Here is a 21,027-nt window from a genome sequence, read left to right on the forward strand (position 1 = left end):
TACTGTATATATGTAAGAAATATTTAAATGCATTTATTTATGTTAACCAATAATTGAAATTATATAAACATTTATTAATTTTAATATTTTCCTTAATTATATGCAAGAATGTGTATGTGTTTATAAATACAACATTAATATGCACAGTTCACAGACATATATTAGGTAGAAGCAAACTTTTATTCTGGATGCAATTAATAGTGATTAATCGTTTGTCAGATCTGATTTTTATATAACAAAAAGAATATAAAATAATATTTTGGGTTTTTTGGATAAAACTCTCTTGTTTAATTTCACTGAATGAATCGCGAAATAAGCAAACTTGTTTTTATAAATTTTTAACGCATGCAACCGGGTACGCCGAGATCCTAAGAATTCTCCTCTGTTTCCTTCAGGATGGCAAACTACCCGGTCGGCCTGGGCAACAGCAGAATCAACATTCTGGTGACGGACGAATCAGCAGCCGAGCCCGTCGTCATGACGATATACACTCTGCATATATACCGTGAAAGCAGGCCCAGCCTGCCAATGTTTGATGAGTATGTGATGTGCAGCTTTGTGCAGGTACTCGGGACAAATCTTCATACACACACAACCGCACACGTGCACGCTCATACATGCACCTCCCTAGAGCTCAAAGCCAGGCACACATCTCTAAGAAGAATTTGTCAGCATGCTTGTGAAGATTAATTTCGGACCCTTTGATCTTGTAAATTGACTCAAAAAATGTCCAAGATTTTCCGAACGGCTCATACGACCATCAAAACTTTTCTATATGCTTCCATACAGTCTTGATGCAAAATGTTAAGCAAGTATGAATCCAGATGATTTTACACATTGGGGTTTTATCATTTATAATAACCATCATTTAAGGAAATAATTTGTAGTAAACTAATGCCTTTACACATATGCATACAATTTTATATACGGACAATAAAGGCATATTGTGAACCTGCTGCTACGGTTACTGTATAGGTAAGTAGTTGTACACACACTGCACACTATTCAAGGATAAAAACATCAGAGAGCTGCTTTAATCATACAAGAAAGTTTAGTTTTCAGTCTGTGCTCTCTGTCTTACTCACACACATCGTCACTTTCTTCCTCGTGGATGTTCAGGTTTCAGTGGAAGCTGATAGCACTGATCATAGACTCGTGGAACCTGACAGCGACTCATATTGTGTGTGCATGTGTTTGTGCAGTATTCATGGTGGTTCATATTGTGGATTAGGGGAACCGATGCTTACTAGATCAAAGTGATTTAGCATAGAATGACAAGATAGAACGAGAAAGAGAGTTAGGAACTGTGATTCTCTTGCATGAGATGAAGACAGAAGCAGGAAAAAAAACGTCTGGAGCTCAGATGATGTGAAGCACTACTTTTCGTTGTTGTCTATCAAGCATGAGAAGGTTAAATGTGAGAACGAAGTGTTTTTCATGATGATAAGGAATTCGGGATTTCCAAACCCAGCAAGTGATTTGATCTAGCTTTTTTTGATGGATTCAAGGAATCGTTGAACATTGAAAATCTCTGAAAAGCTGCTCTTCAATCTGCAACGTATCTGAGGATTGCTAAAGATCTTTCCTATGACGTTCCTTCATTAATCTTCTTCGGTCCCTGAAGGGTCTGGAGAGGAAAGGCAGGCTTGAAATCGAGCATTTTATCACGTTTGCCGTCGAAAACAAATCAAACTTTGGTCTGTGGACTGTAAACTCATTTCATTTTAACTTCCTTCAATATGCTATTCTGAACTTCATCTAGCAAGATCATCCGAGACACATTTCTCGGTATAATGTCTGGAGATCTGCATTTCTGTCAATAGATCCATCAAATAATTACACCTGGGACCTTTAAGTTATAAAAAAAATTGTTATTTAATGTTTTAATAAAGTTACACAAACAATGTAAAAACAACTTTTGTTGTTTAGCAATTTTTTAACATGACAGCAAGAATGTTTTTGATAACTTTAAGAGAACTTTTAGAGAATTTTAGTCGTTTCATGTTTGATGGGGAATGCCTTAAACACAGAAACATTCATTCTGGCCCGTTCGAATATGACACTCTGAGCATCTCGCTGGTCTTCCATAGTCTGCTGTGGAAAGCGTTAGTGGACAGGGAGGTGGAATTCTTTTGAAGCACAGCATGTTGACATCTATGCCCACCCTCTCAACGCTTTCTCTGTTTGCCATTAGAATCTACAGCAGCCATCAAAGGTCTAAGGAGCCAACAATTATCACTCATCCCTCTTCATCCGTGACAACAAGCAGACCAATTAGATTAGCATCTGTGATTGGATCAAAAATGAAAATTCTGTCATTTAACTAACCATGAGGTTATCCAAAATCTGTGCGTTTATCATTTCACTTCCAATGCAATGCCCTTTAAATTGATCTATAGGAAAAAATGACTTGGGTGAAGTGTTCCCTTTAATGTGAACATCAGCGGTCTTGATGGGGTGGATCATTATTTTGCACTTTAACTGCTTGAGAATGGAGAGAATGATCTCTGGTCTGGTCCATCGGATGAAGATTTTCAGGCCCTTCGTCTGGTGATGTCATTAGTCAACTGACCCCTGGTTCCCAAAGCACACTCCAGCTGGGATGTGCACCTCCATTTGTTTGACACACTGCTGTGACTTCTGGGTTTATGGAGTCTGTAATTAGGAGAGGGGACATATTCTGCGTCCCTTTGGCACTGTATAGAGATGAGGTATTTTTTAATAGTGTAACCTTTTCGATGCGGTACGTTGTAAAACAGATGAAGTGCTTTTGAATGTAACGGTCTGTTAGGAGCGGTAGGAATTTTCAAGAGACGCCGGGATGTGTTAAACAAATGCATGTTGGAAACCTCATTTTTCTGACCTCAACCTAAGGAAAAAGAGAAAAACAAATAGAAAGACAGAGATTGTTTTTTATCTTGGCTAATGGTTTGCTGTGGTCTTTTCATATGGGTTTCTAAATATGATTACTTTAAATTGTTGTTTATTTATTAAGTTTATTTTGTAATAATGCACGTTCATTATTTCTTTAATTTGATAGTTTACAGGTTACATTAAAACAGGTGTCTGAGTTCAATTACGCGTGTCAATGGTCAAACTTTATAATAACATTGGAATGTCAATTCCAGCCCAAAACTAAATTTTTCACTCATGAGTTTCTATAATTATATCAAAATATTGAGAACCTACCTGTTAAAGAATTGTCAACCCAAAGAACAACCGTGTGCTGAGTTTTAAGATGTAAATATGTTCATCTCATTTCACCGACTCCTAAAAACCACCTGGACTTATTTCCCAAGTGCTCTATCATCTGTTCTTTTTTATGTCCCCCCCACCTTAATGGGTCAGTGAAAGCACCGTGATGGTCAGAGCTGGATGTCTGTAAATCGGGTGGGGGTTGAGGACCACCGGCACCCCCCTCCAAAACACAAGCTCCATTCACCCAGCGGAGCTTTGAAGTTCTCTCGAGTTTCTCAGAACACTGTATTGTCAAGCTAATGCAAAATGTTGCCTGATTGTTGGGCAATTTTATTTTTAATTAGTTGAAGACACAGGCATGATGACAGTTATGAAAACATTCATTAGTCCCTGCATACACGAGGGGTTGTATCGGTGTATACACGCACGCACACCGTCTGTGCCATTGTTTCCATGTAGCGCACCGTCCACTTTCATCTTTTATTAAAAATAAACAAAGAAAAGCGAGTTTTAATGTTCTAATGATTATAAGGTTTCCTAAAATAGTCATTTTCTTCAAATATTTGCAGAATGAGGTAAATTTACTTTTTGGTTATTTTTCGGGGCGGGGCCTACAACAGGAACATGTGAAATATGCTCAATATAGTCAGATTTGGTTTACAATGTGTCCCTTTTCGAGGAATTGTAAGTGGTAAATGTCCATGTATGGTTTCCAAGGTGTTGCTAGGGTGTTTTGGTGGATGCTGGAGATGCTTACTAAGCTCTTTGACTGCAGGTCTCTGAAGTTGTGTTCCCTAGATGCATCTCAGATCCGTCCTTCATCATAAGTCTATTAGATTTTTAACATTGATGGCTTCTTTGAAGTCTCTATGTTAAGCTTCTTGAAATTTTCCATTTGACTTGTCTGTAGTGGCTGTCTCTGTTCTGTGACGATAAGTTCACCTATTAAAATAAAGCATCTGGCCTCGGAGCTCTAAGATATATAACGCTGTTTCCTCCGCATACCCTGCGGCGGTCGATATGGCGATAGAGAGTTAAATGCTGATTTCCTTAGGTTGTCAGGAGCGTTTAATCCTGCTTTGATGGGAGTATCACCCATGAGCCACAATCGTAAAGTGTAGAAACCTGCCACCATTTGCCCGACAGTTATCAGCTTTGTGAATGCCGTGTCTGTCCACGCACATCTGGAACTAGTGCACTGCGGATGGTGAACGCCATAATCCCCAACTTTAATAGCGGTAGGTTGCAGTTTTGGGGGCAAATGCCAATTTGATGCTGTGCCAGGTTCACATGACTTTAGATCATGATGTTTTGTCATGCAGATCAGATTGGGAGTCTATTAATCATAGTTGCTGGGTGAACTTAATATGATTGCTTTAATAAAAAAAGCAACATTTTCAATAGGTGTATAGATCTTCTATAATACATACATAACACCTATCTGGACATTTTGTGCACATCATTTTAGGACGAAAAAAATCTTTCAACCTTTTGCCTGACGTCACAAAGCATATTTTTCCACCCCACCTGGTTTCATTCTGGTATACAATGCCCACTTTTCATCTAATCAAGTCCTGATGGCTAAAATCAAGTCTTTCGCTTTATTTTTGAATATCCTGTTTCACTCTGAAACTCATTACATTGCTGAAGTAAAACGCTTAAGGATTTTTAATGTTGGCTGTAAGATATCTTGCATGCTTTCCATGTTTCATTCGGATAGTGTTTCTTCATCATTTTTTACTTGATACCATGTCTTTGGAAATTCATATTCCATGTCTTGGTAATCCTCGTTTTATATTCCTGTGTCATATTTGTCTAATATCATATGCTTCTCTGTCTCATTTCTTTCTTTCTGCATTATTTGTATTGGATTTCAGTCAAAGTTCAGAAACCTTAACCACTTTCTCTGGACGCACACACTTTCCATTGACATCATGATATTTATACTTTACAAACTTTATATTCCATTCCCTAATCCAACCCTCACAAAACCTCTCTGCATTTCTTACGTTTTCAAATAAACATCATTTAGTTTGATTTGTAAGCTGTTTTGGGCAGGTGACATTGACTGGTCCCCACACTGTAGGTTTTTATCAGGACCACACACACATTCTCTCCAGTAGACTTGAAGAGATTATGTGGCGGCGCTCGTGATCGGGAGCTCCGCTTTTGAAGTCTGTCAGATCAGGTCCACTCACACAAGGATTAACCTCTCACAGCACCGCCGGGGTCAGAGCAGGGCACAGGACAGCGAGTATATATAAACTCCCACCCAAATTATACTTTCAGAATGTGTGCCTCCTAATTTATATGAGAGAGAGAGAGAGAATAACAAGAGTTCAGGCCAGGGATGAATCTGAGAACAAGACTTGTCCTTGTTTAGTAATTGACATCTGGTATCTGATCCATGAGCCAGGACTTTAAAATTGAGATGAATTTTCGCACTTGCATTGCCAACACTGCGTTCTTTCAGTTTTCTCTTGATTTCGCTTTTTGGCATTTATTTAAATGTGTGTTTGTGTGGTTTCTGTATAGTCCCGCAAGATATATTTTTCGACGCACCTCATGTGGCATTATCAGGCTGTATGGTTCGAGATGTTGTAGGCCGTCACTTAAATTCGTAGGGCCTGTGACAATTTTTCTGGTTGACGTCAGCCTTGCACAGGGTTTCCCAAAAATGAGTTATAGAGGATATTTATTCCGTTGCCTGCAATAAATAATAAAGGCAGAGTCTCATTAAGCAGATGTATGAGGTATTTGTATGTGTGAGCACGTCAGTGTGTGTATAGAGGAAACGCAATACTGGATGGCATGCCTCCCATCTGTTAAAATGCCTGAACTCAGAATGCAATCCATGTCCTTTCCCCCCTCTCACCCGTATCCTGGAGAAACATTCATTACATGGATTTTGCATCATAACAGAAATATAAACCCATGTCATCATTTTTGGGTGTGACTGGATTTTTACATACGATTCTGTTAAAGGAAGGATTGTCAATTATTAGACTAGCAATGTGTGTTTGTATGTGTATAGCGAAGCTCAAAAAGTACTCTATTGTTACACATTCATTTCGTAGTTAATATAGGGTACTAAAAAATATTGGGCTTTGATCTTCTTTTCATAGAATCTGAAAATTGATGAAAATGAAAATTCTGTCATGAATTACTCCAAGTTGTTTGAAATCTGTATAAATGTCTTTGTTCGGTTAAACGCAAAGAAAGATATTTGGAAGAGGCATCATTGACTCCCAAAGAAAGGAAAATTACAATGGTAGTCAGATGTGCTGTTTGCTTTCCAAGATTCCTCAAAATGTCGTCTTTTGTGTACAACAGAACAAAAAAATACATAATAATGGTAGTCAATGGTGCCTCTGAATTGTCAGTTCCTAACATTCTTACAAATGTCTTTGTGTTCAACCAAACAAAGAAATGAATACAGATCTGGAGGAGTAATTCATGACAGAATTTTCCATTTTTGGTGAATCATCCCAAATCCATGTTGATGTGTAAAATAATGCACTTTAAGTACTAATGTAGTACACTTTTTCAAATTGGAGTTTTCTGGTTCTGACTTTTTTCTGGTTCTTTGTTTGTTTGTTGCCTTCATAGCGTCCAAACTAATATAAATATAGTGCACCAATTTCCCTCATATCACACACACATAGCTGACATTTTTTCTAAATGAGTGCCTTTTAGGTGACTTTGTAGCTGCCTGAATCAATTGACTTCTCGCACACATCCCGGACTGTTTTGGCAGCGCTTTATTTTGGACAAAGTAGCATTGCAGCATTTTCAACCTTGTCCAATTCGTTCCCCTGGCTTGGAAAGTTCACACTATTAAATAGTCCACTTGCGTTTTTGAATGGTGCAGACCTGTTGCCGTTGTTCAGCTCTCCTACAGAGAGATTGCATATCAATGAACCAAAACCAGCCGTGTGTGTTGGATCTTGCTTGCAGGACAGAAAATCATATGATTAGACGAGCTGTGCGCTTTTGGACTTTGCTTTTGTGTGTCTGTTCGTGAATGTGTATCACAGGTGGTACAGAGCTGTATCGCGTTACAGAGGAAGTCAGTGTGTGTTCTGCAGAGATGAGACTGACAGCTTTGACTTCTGCTCATTTCCTCACTAAAATTGGTAAATGCTTATCTGATGCCACAGTTCTTCAGAGTTAGGGAACAAGAGAGTAAGCAAGAAAAAACAAGAGTGGACAGGAGAGAAGCAACTATAACGCAATGATATTTTTATAGTACGGTATGCTCTGATTTGGAAAAAACGGTAACACTTTCTTTGAAGCATGTATATATAATGCATTATAAAAGTAGTGCACCTTTTAATGCACTGTAATATCTTATAAACAATTGTTATAACAGTTTATACATTATAACACTTACCAATTCATTATTACACTACACATTTACAAATTGGTTCAAATTCTTGACAACTAAATATAATGCATTACAAAACACATTCTGAAGAATTATAATGCATTTTTATAAATAAAATTAATCACCCCGAGAATGTTTTTTTGGTAACACTTTCCTTGAAGCATGTATGTATAATGCATTTTACCCTTAGTAACTCTTTATGATGCATTATACATGCATGCTTCAAGGAAAGTGTTACCTAAAAAACATATTTTTGGGGCGATTGAATTTCTTTTATTTAATTTTATACAACCTTCAATTTATACGAATAAGCCACTTTAAGATTATGTTGGTTATTTGTTTGAAAAAGTCAAATTTATGTAAATGTATAAAATGCAGGCAAACATACTGGCCCATATTAAATGCAAACTTGTCAAATGCTGCTCAACACTTATTTCTTTCCTTCTTTGCCTCGAGCACGTGTCTGTCTTCTACCATCATTGTATCTTCCTCAGATGACGCATACATGTTTGATTGCTTAGATGTATTAATAAAACTGGACTCGTCTCTGAATTCCATCTGCCTCCTTCCATTACATCACAAATTCATCTGATCGGCAGCTGTCCAACACTTCTTCGGTATCACCCTGAAAGAAATCAAAGCGTGCGACAGCACGTGAACTCAAAGATCCGTGAGCTTTGATCTGTCCATGCCACAACTCATGACGGTGACTGGTGATGCAATCAGAGGTCATGAACTCGTGACCCCATGTGCCCTACATTTCATCCAGGTCTGGAAAGCATTTAAATAATAAGAGCATGGCAAATATTAATAATTACATGTATTGAGAAGAAAAAACATATTTATTTCTGCACTTGTGTGGTTTTGTACCTTTTAGGTATGTGTAGGTCAGTCCAAAACGCAGGAGGACAGTTGCTTGCAGAAGATAACTGTAGCTATGCATGTAATGAAATGAAATACTACAATGATGCTGTTGCACAGTTGGAGAAAACATTCAGAAACAGCGGTGTGCATTAGCCTTTAGCTTTTTTCTACATAGTTCTTTTTGAAACATGTAAACATATTTTCAATATATTTACAAACACACCCTTTATATGGCGGACAGCATAACAATTCTATAGGATTACAATCATAATCCACAGGATTACATTAAATACTCTGTGTAAAGCCACTTCAGTCTTTCATGACAAAAGATGAGACAGAATGAGCAGATGTGACATCAGTATGGCACTTCTCATCACACCTTCACTTTAATTACACTTTTGGTTTTGCATTATAGATGTAGGCACTTTTGTGTCTGTTGTATGCTCTCTTTAATGCTTCAGTTAGACATTTAAAATAATCAAGCATTTGTTTACTAAAGAAAGTTATGTACAATTGTAAAACGTCTTAAGTTTGAGATGATTGAATTATATATTTTTTGTGGCGCTCATGCAGGTTTGAATTCGGCTCGTATAGAGTTCGTATTTTGTTTGCATCCTTTTTTATATTATTATTATTCCTGTCATCATTTTATCCTATCGCTTACATGAACTAACACTGAACAATACTTCTATAGCATTAATTATTCTTAGTTCATGTTAAAATTTGTATTAATAAATGCTGAAATTAAGTCACAAGTTGTAATTGTTAACATAAGTGAATGCACATTGAACTAATATATAATGAATAATTGTATTGGCATTAAATAACTAACAAATGCTAAAAAAAAAAAAAATCATCATTAGTTTCAGTTAACCCTTAAAGGCATAGTTCACTCAAAAATGAACTCATCCTGAAGTTGTTTCAAACCTGTAAAAAAATCTTTGTTCTGTTAAATACAAAGATGTTTGCAAGAATGCAAGTCATTTTCAGTTTTGATAATATTTTTTTAATTTATTTATACAGGTTTGAAAAGACATGAGGGTTAGTAAATTATGACAGATTTTCATTTTTGGATGAACTGTCCCTTTAAATGCACACCTAGGGTCTTTTGTGACCCTGGACATTATTCACTACCCTCCCCCTCGTTCATTTTTTGGGAGTTAGACCTCCATCTTCTATGTATTCCTTACGGACTTATCACCAATTCAACACTTTTTTTATAATTGAAGTTTAAAAATGGGTATAGGGTTGCCGAGGTAATAACGGTTGTGGAAACACTCATGCATTTAAGGGATATCTAGTGCATTTACCTATGTGCATGTTAACAAATACAACCTTATTGTGAAGGAAGTTAAAAGAAATCGAAAAAAGTTCAAATCGTTTGATAAACACTTGATATGAAACATCTTTGTCTGCATCTTCCCCCTTTTTCTTTAGACAGTTGCTTTACTTTCATCGTTCCCAGAGGGTCACCCGATCCCATAGGGATGGTTATACACGTTTCATCTCTGATGGAAAGCAGCTAATCTCGTGCTTGTACGTTTTGATGTTTCATTCCACTACAGCAAAGGAAAAGCAGGGCTTTGTCTTGAGTGGAGGCTTATTATAACACAGCACTCATAAGTACGCGCTCTTCCTCATGGAGCTTAAGAATCACCAGAAAAAAAAGGGGTTGAGAGGGTTCTTGAGGACACTCAAGGGGCCTGTGAATACCACTTCTCAACTTGACCACTGTGTCTGCAGAGAGCACGGTGTAATGTACGGAAATAATAATCTAGGATTTTCTATCGGTGCATGCCTTGATCAATGGAGATTACACAGCCGTGCTGCTGGTCTTTGTAAATGACACAAGAGCTGCTAGAATTTAAATGCTCACACACACTTACAATCAGTATATAAATACAAAATGTATTTCATACAATATTGAGTATACTAATACGGTCGTATTTGGTCCAATTACATGACACATGCCATTTAGGTTCACGCACATTTTATTCTTTATCCTACAGTGGTAAAGAGTTTTTCTACCGCTCTCTTACTAAACCATCACCGCTGAAAGGAGCCTTGGATGAAACTATTCCATTTTCCTCTTCAAGGAATGGAAAGATGACAGGGGAGAGCGTGAACAAATTTTATCATCTTTTACACTTCAAATGTGGTTCAATTTTAAGCGTTTTCCTTTCCAAAGGGATGCTGACTTTGCCGGCTCTGATGCACAAAGGGCATTGCGGTTTCCGTCGGGCTCGAGCGGTCTCGCTGATTTATGTCGGCCTGGCCAGAATCAAAAGCCGGCCCGTGTTTGCATGCGCACACTGTGTGCAGGTACTAACAAGAAAATCCCTGTTAAGTTGTTTTGTGGCACTTTGTCGAGAATTGCGGCGGGATCTTGGGGAATGTTACGTGGTCACGAGAAGCCCCTGTGCAAAGTGTTAAGGAAGGGGGAAAATCAGAGAGTGAGGCGGTCCAGGGTGGAGCTGCCGGTCTTCTGAAGTCGAGCCAGACCCGACGGCTCCCGTGAGGGACCTGGAGGGTCGGCAGAGCAGGCTTGCCGATGTTACTTTGCCTGTTAGGTTTGTTTGACCTCTGACCCATTACAAGGACCAAGGGCACAGGGAAGGCGATGGGCGGCGTGACTACTGTACACAGACACATGAAAGCAAAGGTTGTGAGGGAGAAAAAGGGTCCATGTGGAAAAAGCAATGGAAACTTCATAACCAATAAAAGCTTTGTTTTGTTGTCTGAGGGATATGAGAAGTGCAAAGATCATGAAAAATGTCAAACTCACCTTTGTTTTACCTGCAGGACTGTGGCCTGGTGGTCAAACCAGACCAGCCTTGCGGTTTGGAGCCGGTTCCAGGATCGTCAGAAGAAACTCAGCCATCATCATCACCACCACCTTGCTTATCAGGAGATGAGCCTGGTACGTTTTAGCCCTGAATTAAGCTGGATTTAGGATCTTGTACATTAATTGGCGTATACAACTTAAGTGAGATACTTTGGTTTTCAAAGGAAACCTTTGAGCACAAGAATGTTAATATCGAACTAACAATTTGTTAATGAAAGCTCTCTCAAAAAACATTACCCATATTTGTCATTCCAAACCAAATCCAAAATTTAAAGACATTTTGAAAATTAAACAAACATCAGCCCTCATTGTCTCCCATTTTATGGACCAGAAACAGTTTTTAAACAAAGGGGAATAAGTTGCTGAACTGTCCCTTTCAACACGATTTGTTACTAAAACAGTGTTAACTAGAAAATAGCTTTCATGTGGTTTTACTCAAGATGTTTGATAACAGAGGCAGGGCAAGTTTACCACTTTGATGAAAGATTACAAAGACAAAACATGTTTCTAAACAATGTCATTTACAGCAGTTCACTACACTAACCCAAAAATACCTGGTTGGAAACAAATATACACCGAAAAGCAAGGAATTCTTTTGATGGTGGGGTTAAGGATCTAAAACAAAAATTTGAAACTTTCCTCTGTCAGATTTAAAGCCCTCGGTCTCTTGTGCGGGTAGTAACTCACAGCAAGTCTTGGCCTTGCAAATACTTTTGTAGACATAACTTTTTACTATGAAGAGAGCTGGCTATAAAACATCCTCATTGTAAAGATTTGTAGTCCATACTTGCAGTAATAGGGAATGGGAAAGCTTAACTGGTGAAGCAGAATTTTGGCAATTTCTAACAAAAAGCTGCTTTCTTGGGCTGATTTATTACTGAAAATGTAGAGCATCTATCCTAACTTTACATTAGTTTCTGAAAGTTCAGCTTCTGTGCACATCTTAAGCTGCTGAACTTTAGATTTAACACTATAAGGTTAGAGTTTGAAGAATGTTCGGGTTAGTGCTATAGAAGTAAAACAAATTATGGCAAGAACAGTGGATCAAAGTCAGAAAGGAACCACTTTAGCTGTCCGTCTGGGATAGAGTTATAGAATAATTCGGACTAAGCCCTCCTTATACATTCCTTTAGAATCTGGGAACTTTAAAACAAACCTTTTTCATAGTGTGAATATCACTTGAAATGCTTTGTTAGTTTTGATAAACATTTATGGGTAGAATACACTACACCTGATCTAAACTGATTTTTTTTTAATCTTGACATACTTGCAGACGTTTTGAAAATTTTAGATAGAAACACACCAACTGAGCAAATCTGCAGACTGAATCTGTGATAAAGTATTTTTGGTGTATTTTAGCCTTTCGTTGATACTGGCTACATTAGGTACAAATCAGATGTCATTTCTAAAAGCTTAAATTACAGAAACGACAAGTATTAAAAAGAAAATTTGTCTACTCTTAAGTTGTTAGAAAAGGTTTTTCCCCAAAGAACCATTTGAGCTAAAGATTTTTGAAAAAGGGTTTCAGAAGGTTATTTATGGAGCCATACAGCCAAAAACTGTTCTGGCTTTTTGATTGGGTTTTTCCTTACCTTATACAATATTTCACAACCTAGTAGTTCTCAACTCTGGTCTTGGAAGTTCAGAGAGACTTCAAAATAAATCACATTTGTTCAAGTACATATTGAAAGTCATACAAAATGTGTGAATGTTTGATCTCCATCAGGTCGTTGGGTTGTTCCATGTCTGAGCTGTACGGACAACAGGACCTGTGACTGGAGAGAGGTCTCCTGGCAACCCGACAGCTGTTATCACCCCTTGCTGGACCAACCTCAGTTACAAACCTGCATGATGGACAGAAAGGTAAGGACACAAGTATTTTAAAATCAGAATCATATCACAACTGTTTTCAGCTTTGGTCTGAGGGACACTCCACATTGTGTAAATATATCAGATTCAAATGAGTTCATTAGCAGAAAAACTCTAAACCGTGTCAGATAAGATGCACACAAAATGTGCATATTTAACATGGAGAACTTGGCTTGTTAAAGGTTTCCAAGTACACAAAGTTAATTAAAGAAAAATCATCTCTGTGTGCACATGCTACTTGGGTTACTTATAGCCCCTATATAGCATTATAAAGCAGTTATCCTGAGCACTGCCCGCTTTTGAAGGTCTCTTAACTCACCTGATTCAAATTAAGTTATTAGCAGAAACAACCACCAGCTAAACTAAAAAACGTAGCAGTGTGCATTCCAGTATTAATAACCACTGTTTTAAGGCATTACCAGTATTACGCTTTAATAAAGCAATCCAATAGTACACTGGTATCTGAATGGCTATTGCTCAGAGTTGAGCTTCAAACTACATCGGGAATTAAGGCATCTGAAGAACTTAAACCATACAGGGAAGTGGTCCTTCAAGACATGAGTTCATGAACTACAAATAAGGCTACAAGACCTGAACTGGGTACCAGATATGGGAGACATGGGCAGGAATAAAGTTCATAAAGGACACGTTTGAAAACCCCTAGCATAGCCGGCAGCTTACCTGGGCTGGCATACCCTTAAGATTTTCAAGCTAACAACCTAACCAGCAGTTTCTGAAAATATTTGGCTAATAGTTAGTTCAACTAGTTAAAACCCTACTTCTACGGAGACAGTAGCCAAATACAGGGCACGTAACAACCCAAGATAAAGAAAACATGAGCCACATGAGCAAACGCAACAGAAAGACTAACCTGTTTCACACAAAAAACTTAAGCAACACGGTCAAATAGTCAAGTCTGACTGTGCAAACACCACATTAACATACGATGTTGAAGAACTCTCATTTTTAAAACGTGCTCCAGAAAACCGAAAAAAGGAAAGTTTGAAGTTGGCGGTATTGGGAGGATGCAAATACTAGAGCCAACAGGTGGAGGAGCTAACAATTCACACTATCCATTTCAGTCTTTCAGCTTAGACTATTTTGTCTCAAGCATCCCGAAACCACATGCACTTTGTCTCTTTATTCAACCATGCCTTAAAAAAAGGTTAAATTTGGTTAATTTATTTGGTGTACAGGATATTAGACTAATGAAAAAATGCTACTACTCGCCTTCAGGCCGATAAAGATGCAGCAGACATTGTTCCTGGAAAAGAAGAGTAAAGACAACTTGCTAAAAACCATTGTTATCAGGGACTCATAAAATGCAAGCCCTCAACTAGGCCTTAACCAAAGGTTTAATTTGGTTTACAGAATATGACAACATAAAAATGCTATGAAATGACCTTAAGGCCATCCAAGATGTAGGTGATAGTTTCTCTATCAAAAGAGTAAATATGTTTAAACAAATTTTGGTGAAAAGCAATTCCTCAACTAGGACTTGCCCAGAGTATTTTGCCAAATAATGAAGTGTAGTGGAGATTGTGGTCTAGTGGGTTAAACCACTGAACTGGTAAATCAAAGGCTGCTGGTTCGATCCCAGCAGTCACCACCAGTGTGTCCTTGAGCAAGACACTTTACTCCATGTTGCTCCAGGGGGATTGTCCCTGTAATAAGTGCACTGTAAGTCGCTTTGGATAAAAGCGTCTGCCAAATGACTAAATGTAAATGTATGTAGTCAAAATTACTCGCATTTAAAACATCAAAGATGTAGATGGAATTATTTTTGCAGCAGAACAGTACAGATGACATTGGTAAAGCCATTGTCCTTGGTGATTCATAAATTGCAGCTCATCTACAACCTTAAAGTAAAAAAATAGACAATACAAAATTAAGACATGCAAATCTTAAACATACATGAAATATAAAAATAAGGTAGACCTTAATGAATGCAATAGACTTAACAATAAAAATACTTTTCCAAGCTGCCACAACCCTCCAAACACACAAATGCATAAACATCCACCATTTTACAACAAATGACTAGCAGCGTGTGATAGCTCATTGGTGAACTAATTCCAAATGAAGAGCCTATCAGCTTGCGACTTACAATGATTGGCTGACAAATTCCAAATGAAGGACCTATCAATTTAGGCCATGACAGCCCAACGTGATTGGTTGTTATATTCCACATTATAAGAACCAATGAGCTGTGCCTTATAGAATTTAAATGAGTACTATTTTTATATACTAAACACTCTAGCATCTCTGCTTTTGAGTTGTGTGTTTCAAATGATTGCTTCAAGCCCAGCGGGGGTTTATGGGCGGTGTGCCAAACCTGCAGTGTGTTCATGCGTGAAATTCGCTCAATACTCATCCACCCAGCATGACTGTTTCCACCCCCTCTTGATTTCAGACTCAAAAAGGGTTATTCCTCAGCATGTGTGCATGGTGTTTGTGAGACTCACATACAGCTCGACAAACCAAGAATGTTGTCATTTTTGTACTCAAAATGACACTTCCTTTTATCATCGTTATTTTTTACGCATTTCTTGGTGTTTCTTTCCTCTATGCATGCGTGTGAAAGAGAGTGGAGGGCTAGGGGCCAAAAGTGTGTCTGAGGTCTTGTGTGGCATCAGTAGGATTTGTGTGTTTGGCTCCAGTGTCATGGTGATATGAAAACTGTGTGTGTGCTTGAGAGAACACACACAAAGAGACTTTACTGTAAGTTATTGTAAAGGATGAATGATTCAGTTTCGTCACATTTTTTGCCAAAAGCATCAACATTTTATTCAATTAAAAGACATTTACAGAGCAACAACATAAATGATAGTGCACGCAATCTCAATTTCTGGTAGACATCCGTCCCTGTGGATTATTTCTGAGTAGAAGCTAAAGATAAAACAATACATTACATAAGCTTGAAAGTTAAAAGTATGTCAAGTCAGTATTATGTTGGGTTAACAGTAGAAGAACCCTTATATGGCAATCTTAAATGCGAGTAAGTTATACGACCCATTGAACAAATTCTTTATTTTATAAAATTAGTATAAATCAATATTGACAAATTAATATTAAAAATAAATCTATTAAAATAGAATTAGTTATATTGTTAGCTACTAGCCAGACCGGTCAACAAAGGCGTCCGGTGAAACGTCTATAAGACACAGACGGACAGACGGACGATGACAGACAGACCGACAGACTTATTATCATGAATCTAAAAACATTCATGTTTTGCTTCAGGTCCTATTCATTGGCGACTCCACCAACAGAGGGATGATGTACTACCTGATGGAAAGAGTGAACACCACGCTGGAAGATTGGGACAAGGCCCACGATACCATCATCTACCACAATCTGAATCAAGGGCGAACTATCGCCAGTTACTCCTACTACCCACAATTCTGGCTGCCGAAGGCCCAGAGACCCACCTTCCAAAGAGCTTTGGAACAGCTTATAGAGAGGTACAGTATATGTGTGTGTCATGTGGCTGTAAATGATACCCATTAGGCTGTGAATGACCAGTCTAATGTGGAAAGCATAATGATTAAATCTGTGTGTTTGACGGTGGAATGTGGGCTCTGTGTGAGTCTGTGCATCTGGGAGACTGTGTTAGATCAGTTCGTATCTGTGGGGATAATTTATTTTAAATAAATAAATTAGATTAGATTGTAAGAATAGTTTACCCCAAAAATGTAATCACTTATTCACCCTCATGTCATTGAAAACCTAGTCAATCTTCTGTAGAACACAAAAGAAGATATTTTGAGAAATGTCTCTTTGGTATTGTGCCCCCAAGTTGTTGGGGGACCAACGTTCAACAATTTGCTGTTGTGTTCTGCAAAAGAAAAGTAATTCATACAGGTCTGGAATAACACGAGTAAATTATGAAATTGTTTATTTGTTATATTGAACGCATACAGCTTATTTGAGCAGTACAAACTGAACCACCATAAACATTGACATTCTTTTATTTGGAATTATGGGTCAGTTCCTTCCATGGATTGTTGCTTACGGTTTTACGATATGACGCTGAGCTTTAACTTTTTTTCAGGTCAAGGCCCCTGGAGGATTCCTCTAAGACAGTACTGGTCGCTGGTGGGGTGCAGTGGCTCAACCTAAACCATCTGAGGACCATTCAACAGGTTCTAAAGAGGTGACAAAGAAACCTTTACAAATAAACAAATGCTTAAGTCAAACACAGTTTTCATACCGTTTCTCAGCAAATAGATCTGATTTTTAAGTCGAATCTCTGTTTTATCTCTTAGTGAGGGTCTTCAGAACATTCTGGTAGTGGTGAAGTCTTTAGGAATGGGTTTCCATCTTCCTGTAGATGGCATTCGATCCCTTCCCCTGGTAAGATCTGCAGGAGATGACAGACATTCATGGAAATGCATTATTCCGCTTGTTTTTTTGCTGGACAGATGTCAGAGCCCTCAAAGTCTGTGGAACAGATATTCACGTTTTATTTATTTATTCATTCAGATTATTGTTTATTTATATTTTATAAACCTGTCACTCTACATCATCGTCATTCATTGTTTGCAGAGCGGAGTGCAAGAACTCTATCATGTGAACAAGGATATTCTGGAAAATGCCAAACATCTTGGATATGAGGTCATTGACACATTCAGCATCACTATGGGACGATATAAAGAGTTCCTGCAGGGCCGGTGTGCCTGCCATTACCATGAGGTAAAATGGATTCTGTGAGGCCCTGTCATGTATTTTAAAGAAATAAGCCGATGATTGTACTCACTGTAACACTGGCTTTAGATAAACGACTCACAGAATGTATTAAATGCAAACAGACACAAAGCACACTCCACATTTGAACAAATACCTACACAAGAAATAAATCTAAATAATGTTATTTATTTCTGTAACTCATCAAAATATCAAATGGATTTTATAATTAAATTTTATATAGGTAAATTAAAATATTTGTTTTGCATATGCAAAATATGCAATATTTTTTAAGTGACAATTAAGCACAAAATACCCCAGATTCTCACCACCATTCTAAACCATTTAAGGTTTTGGGGGATTTTGAATATTTTAAAGATATTTTTTTTTATAGAATTAGCATTTCTAGATTTATTGTGGTCATTCCAGTCCAGTGTCTGTTGAATTTCAACAAAATCAAACCTCAAGAGACAAAGTCATCCAACAAAAATGTAAAAGTCTGACACCATGTCAAGAGACATGAAACTGTAATAAGAATCGAGGTTATCACAATTTTTCCCCCTAAATACATGTACAGATATTACTGTAAATATAAACCGACACACAAATAAAAACAAAATGTATTTAATTACATTATTATTATGATGTGAACGGACCACAGAAGGCACATGTGAATGATTCTGTATTTTTTAGATCCACATATAAAGGCTTCTATACAAAAGCTGTGTGACTGGTAGACCTTTTATTTAAAAGCTAAATGCCTATAGCTCCATCTAGAAATACTTCATTGGTTTGCAGCCCCATAAATCTTTTAAAAGGGAAGTCATTTCATTTTTTACTATACCCTTAAAGTGGCAGGCGGATCAGTTAATGAGTGATTAGTTATCAGGCTGTATTTTATTAGCCAGTAAAGAGCAGGGTGGGAGCAGATGTATTAGCTTCCCAAGTTTGTGAAGTGGTGGTAACAACGCCAAGCTAACTCACACATGGAACTGAAGTGATTTTCGTCTGGTCTAGGACACCTTGGCTGGACTTAGAATTGTCAGCTACAAATTTAAGAGTATAAAATTTAGACCACTTCCCTAATTCATTAAAAAGTCCAACGTCAATGAAAAGAACTGAAAAGTTCCCGACTTCACAATCTGAGCTAACCAGTGATCTTCCCTACGCTACGCAACCAGCCTTCTCTGAAAGGTGTCAATTCCAGGATCAACATCCTGTCAATATCTTCTTTACAGGTCTATAAGCTTCCTTTTCCAACTTCTGCTTCTGAAGGAAAGCTGAAGATCTCAAGGTATGCTGGAGAAAGTGGGACCAGGGCCAATGTGCACACAGGAGCCTCAACCATCGTCTCAACCTGATGTTTCCTACCACGTCAAGGGACCAGTGAACAAAGTCTACTCGGAAATCCTACTAAGTAGGATTTGTGTGAACCGTGCTGTCAGCGGGACCATTCGGCAACAATGACAGAGACATTTAGCGGCTGGTGACGCTAACCTAAGTGTGTTTGCAGCGGGAAAAGCATCTGTATAAGTAGCTATGAACACGTACATCTATTTTTTTAAAAGGGCTAAATGCTCAGGTATTTTTAAACACAGTGAGCAATGATCGGTCTAAATCTACCAATGCTGGATCAAAGTGGTACATTGGAGATGGGCAGGTTAGGTAGATGTTTGTGCATGCAGGGGGATCCAGATGGATAGGGGCATGGGGTGAGGTAAATGAGACCCTCTGACGTCTCGCCAAAATGTCTTTGGCAGCTGCAGCTTAAGGGCTGCCAGTGACTGCTGTCGTCATGCGACCCTTCAAACAGCTTTTCAAAAAACTTTCCTTCAATGCTAATGCAACGTTCCTACAATGCTGCTGCTAGAGCTCGGGCGGAAATGTTCCCACATGTATTTTGGAAACGTTTTGCAGGCACTACGCAGTGCCTTTCATGTCACGCTGTCTCGCATTGTCACTTTTATGGAAGCTCGGGCGATGTTTTGAAGTCTAGCTTTACACTCCCTTCTTTCACATACCAGGTCCATGAGTATTTGTGAAGTATTGTATGCCAAAGGTCTTACGAAGGATATGTTGTAGTATGTCTGTCATATGTTCTTAACAAATATTTCTACATTTATTTTTCTACCAGTGTTTTCTAGTGCTTTTAATAATAACCTTTGTAAATGTTGTATAGCCTGCTGTTCACAGGAAAAAGGATATCTGTATATTTATGCTATTTCAGTAAGTTTTGATAGTAAGCAGTTTTATATTTTGACTGGGTTAAATCTGAATTGTTGGAATGCATGACATGTTTCACTGGTCTGCTATTTAGTTGGAAAAATGTATTTGAATATCCCATAGGTCTTCTCTTTCCAACAGTTTTAAGCTTTAAACATGAAGTGAAATGAGTTCACAAGAAACTATAAATACTTCACAATGCATGTTAACTCTCCTCCTATTTTGCACACTGTCTTCTATTTCAAAGGGTTGTGCTGGCAACGATTTCCCACATATGATGTATCAGTTTTGAGGTCAGTTTATTTAATCAAATTTATTAAGAATGTTTCTTGTGTTTATGAAGGATTGTGCCAACATTGTCTATTTGCTTGGTTATTTAAATCATACATTTTATGCATAAACAGCATTCAAAATGAAATGTCACAACATCATGAACAATTAAACATATATTTTTTATAACTTAAAATGAACTCTTTGCCGTTTAAATGTTTGTTTGTCACATAAGACCAAATACTTACTAGAACACTCAATGTTATTAACAGTTTAATGTTTATACATTTTATACAAATATTTATTATTAATTTAATATGAAAATGTTCGTGATTTTTATCTCATTGAAAAGTTATGGAACAAATATGTATTATTAATTTAATATAACAATTTTCCAATTTATAAGTTTCCATTTTATTTGTATTGTCTTTCATGCAACTTAAGTTTAGTCGAAATTTCTGTCTAAATTAAATCAGCCTGTTTCTGCTTTCATGTAAACTTAACTTTTAAAGAAAAAGATTGGAAAAGAAATCAAATTGCATTCTTCACTTGTTCAATTATAATGTGCTAAATCATATTTTTAATGTTGAAAAACGATTTACTTATTGTGCCCTTTTTATCCTCTCTAAGTATTTCTAAAACACAAAATTAAAAAAAATATATTCTGCTTTTTAATCATCGTTTT

At 37.5% G+C, this 21,027-nt stretch overlaps 1 protein-coding gene across 1 annotated transcript in view; it reads left to right on the plus strand.

Annotated features, from left to right (window-relative positions):
- cped1 (cadherin-like and PC-esterase domain containing 1) overlaps positions 1 to 20,527 on the plus strand; it is a 37,821-nt gene extending 17,294 nt beyond the window's left edge. Inside the window, 9 exon segments of the mRNA XM_056747596.1 lie at positions 396 to 564; positions 11,252 to 11,369; positions 13,021 to 13,157; positions 16,407 to 16,627; positions 17,218 to 17,319; positions 17,432 to 17,519; positions 17,712 to 17,858; positions 19,088 to 19,186; positions 19,188 to 20,527. Of these exon segments, the coding sequence (XP_056603574.1) occupies positions 396 to 564; positions 11,252 to 11,369; positions 13,021 to 13,157; positions 16,407 to 16,627; positions 17,218 to 17,319; positions 17,432 to 17,519; positions 17,712 to 17,858; positions 19,088 to 19,186; positions 19,188 to 19,316 (1,210 nt within the window). The 3' untranslated portion in view covers positions 19,317 to 20,527.
- Positions 20,528 to 21,027: the final 500 nt, after the last annotated feature.

Source organism: Triplophysa dalaica, chromosome 5 (assembly GCF_015846415.1).
Source record: "Triplophysa dalaica isolate WHDGS20190420 chromosome 5, ASM1584641v1, whole genome shotgun sequence".
NCBI lineage: Eukaryota > Metazoa > Chordata > Actinopteri > Cypriniformes > Nemacheilidae > Triplophysa > Triplophysa dalaica.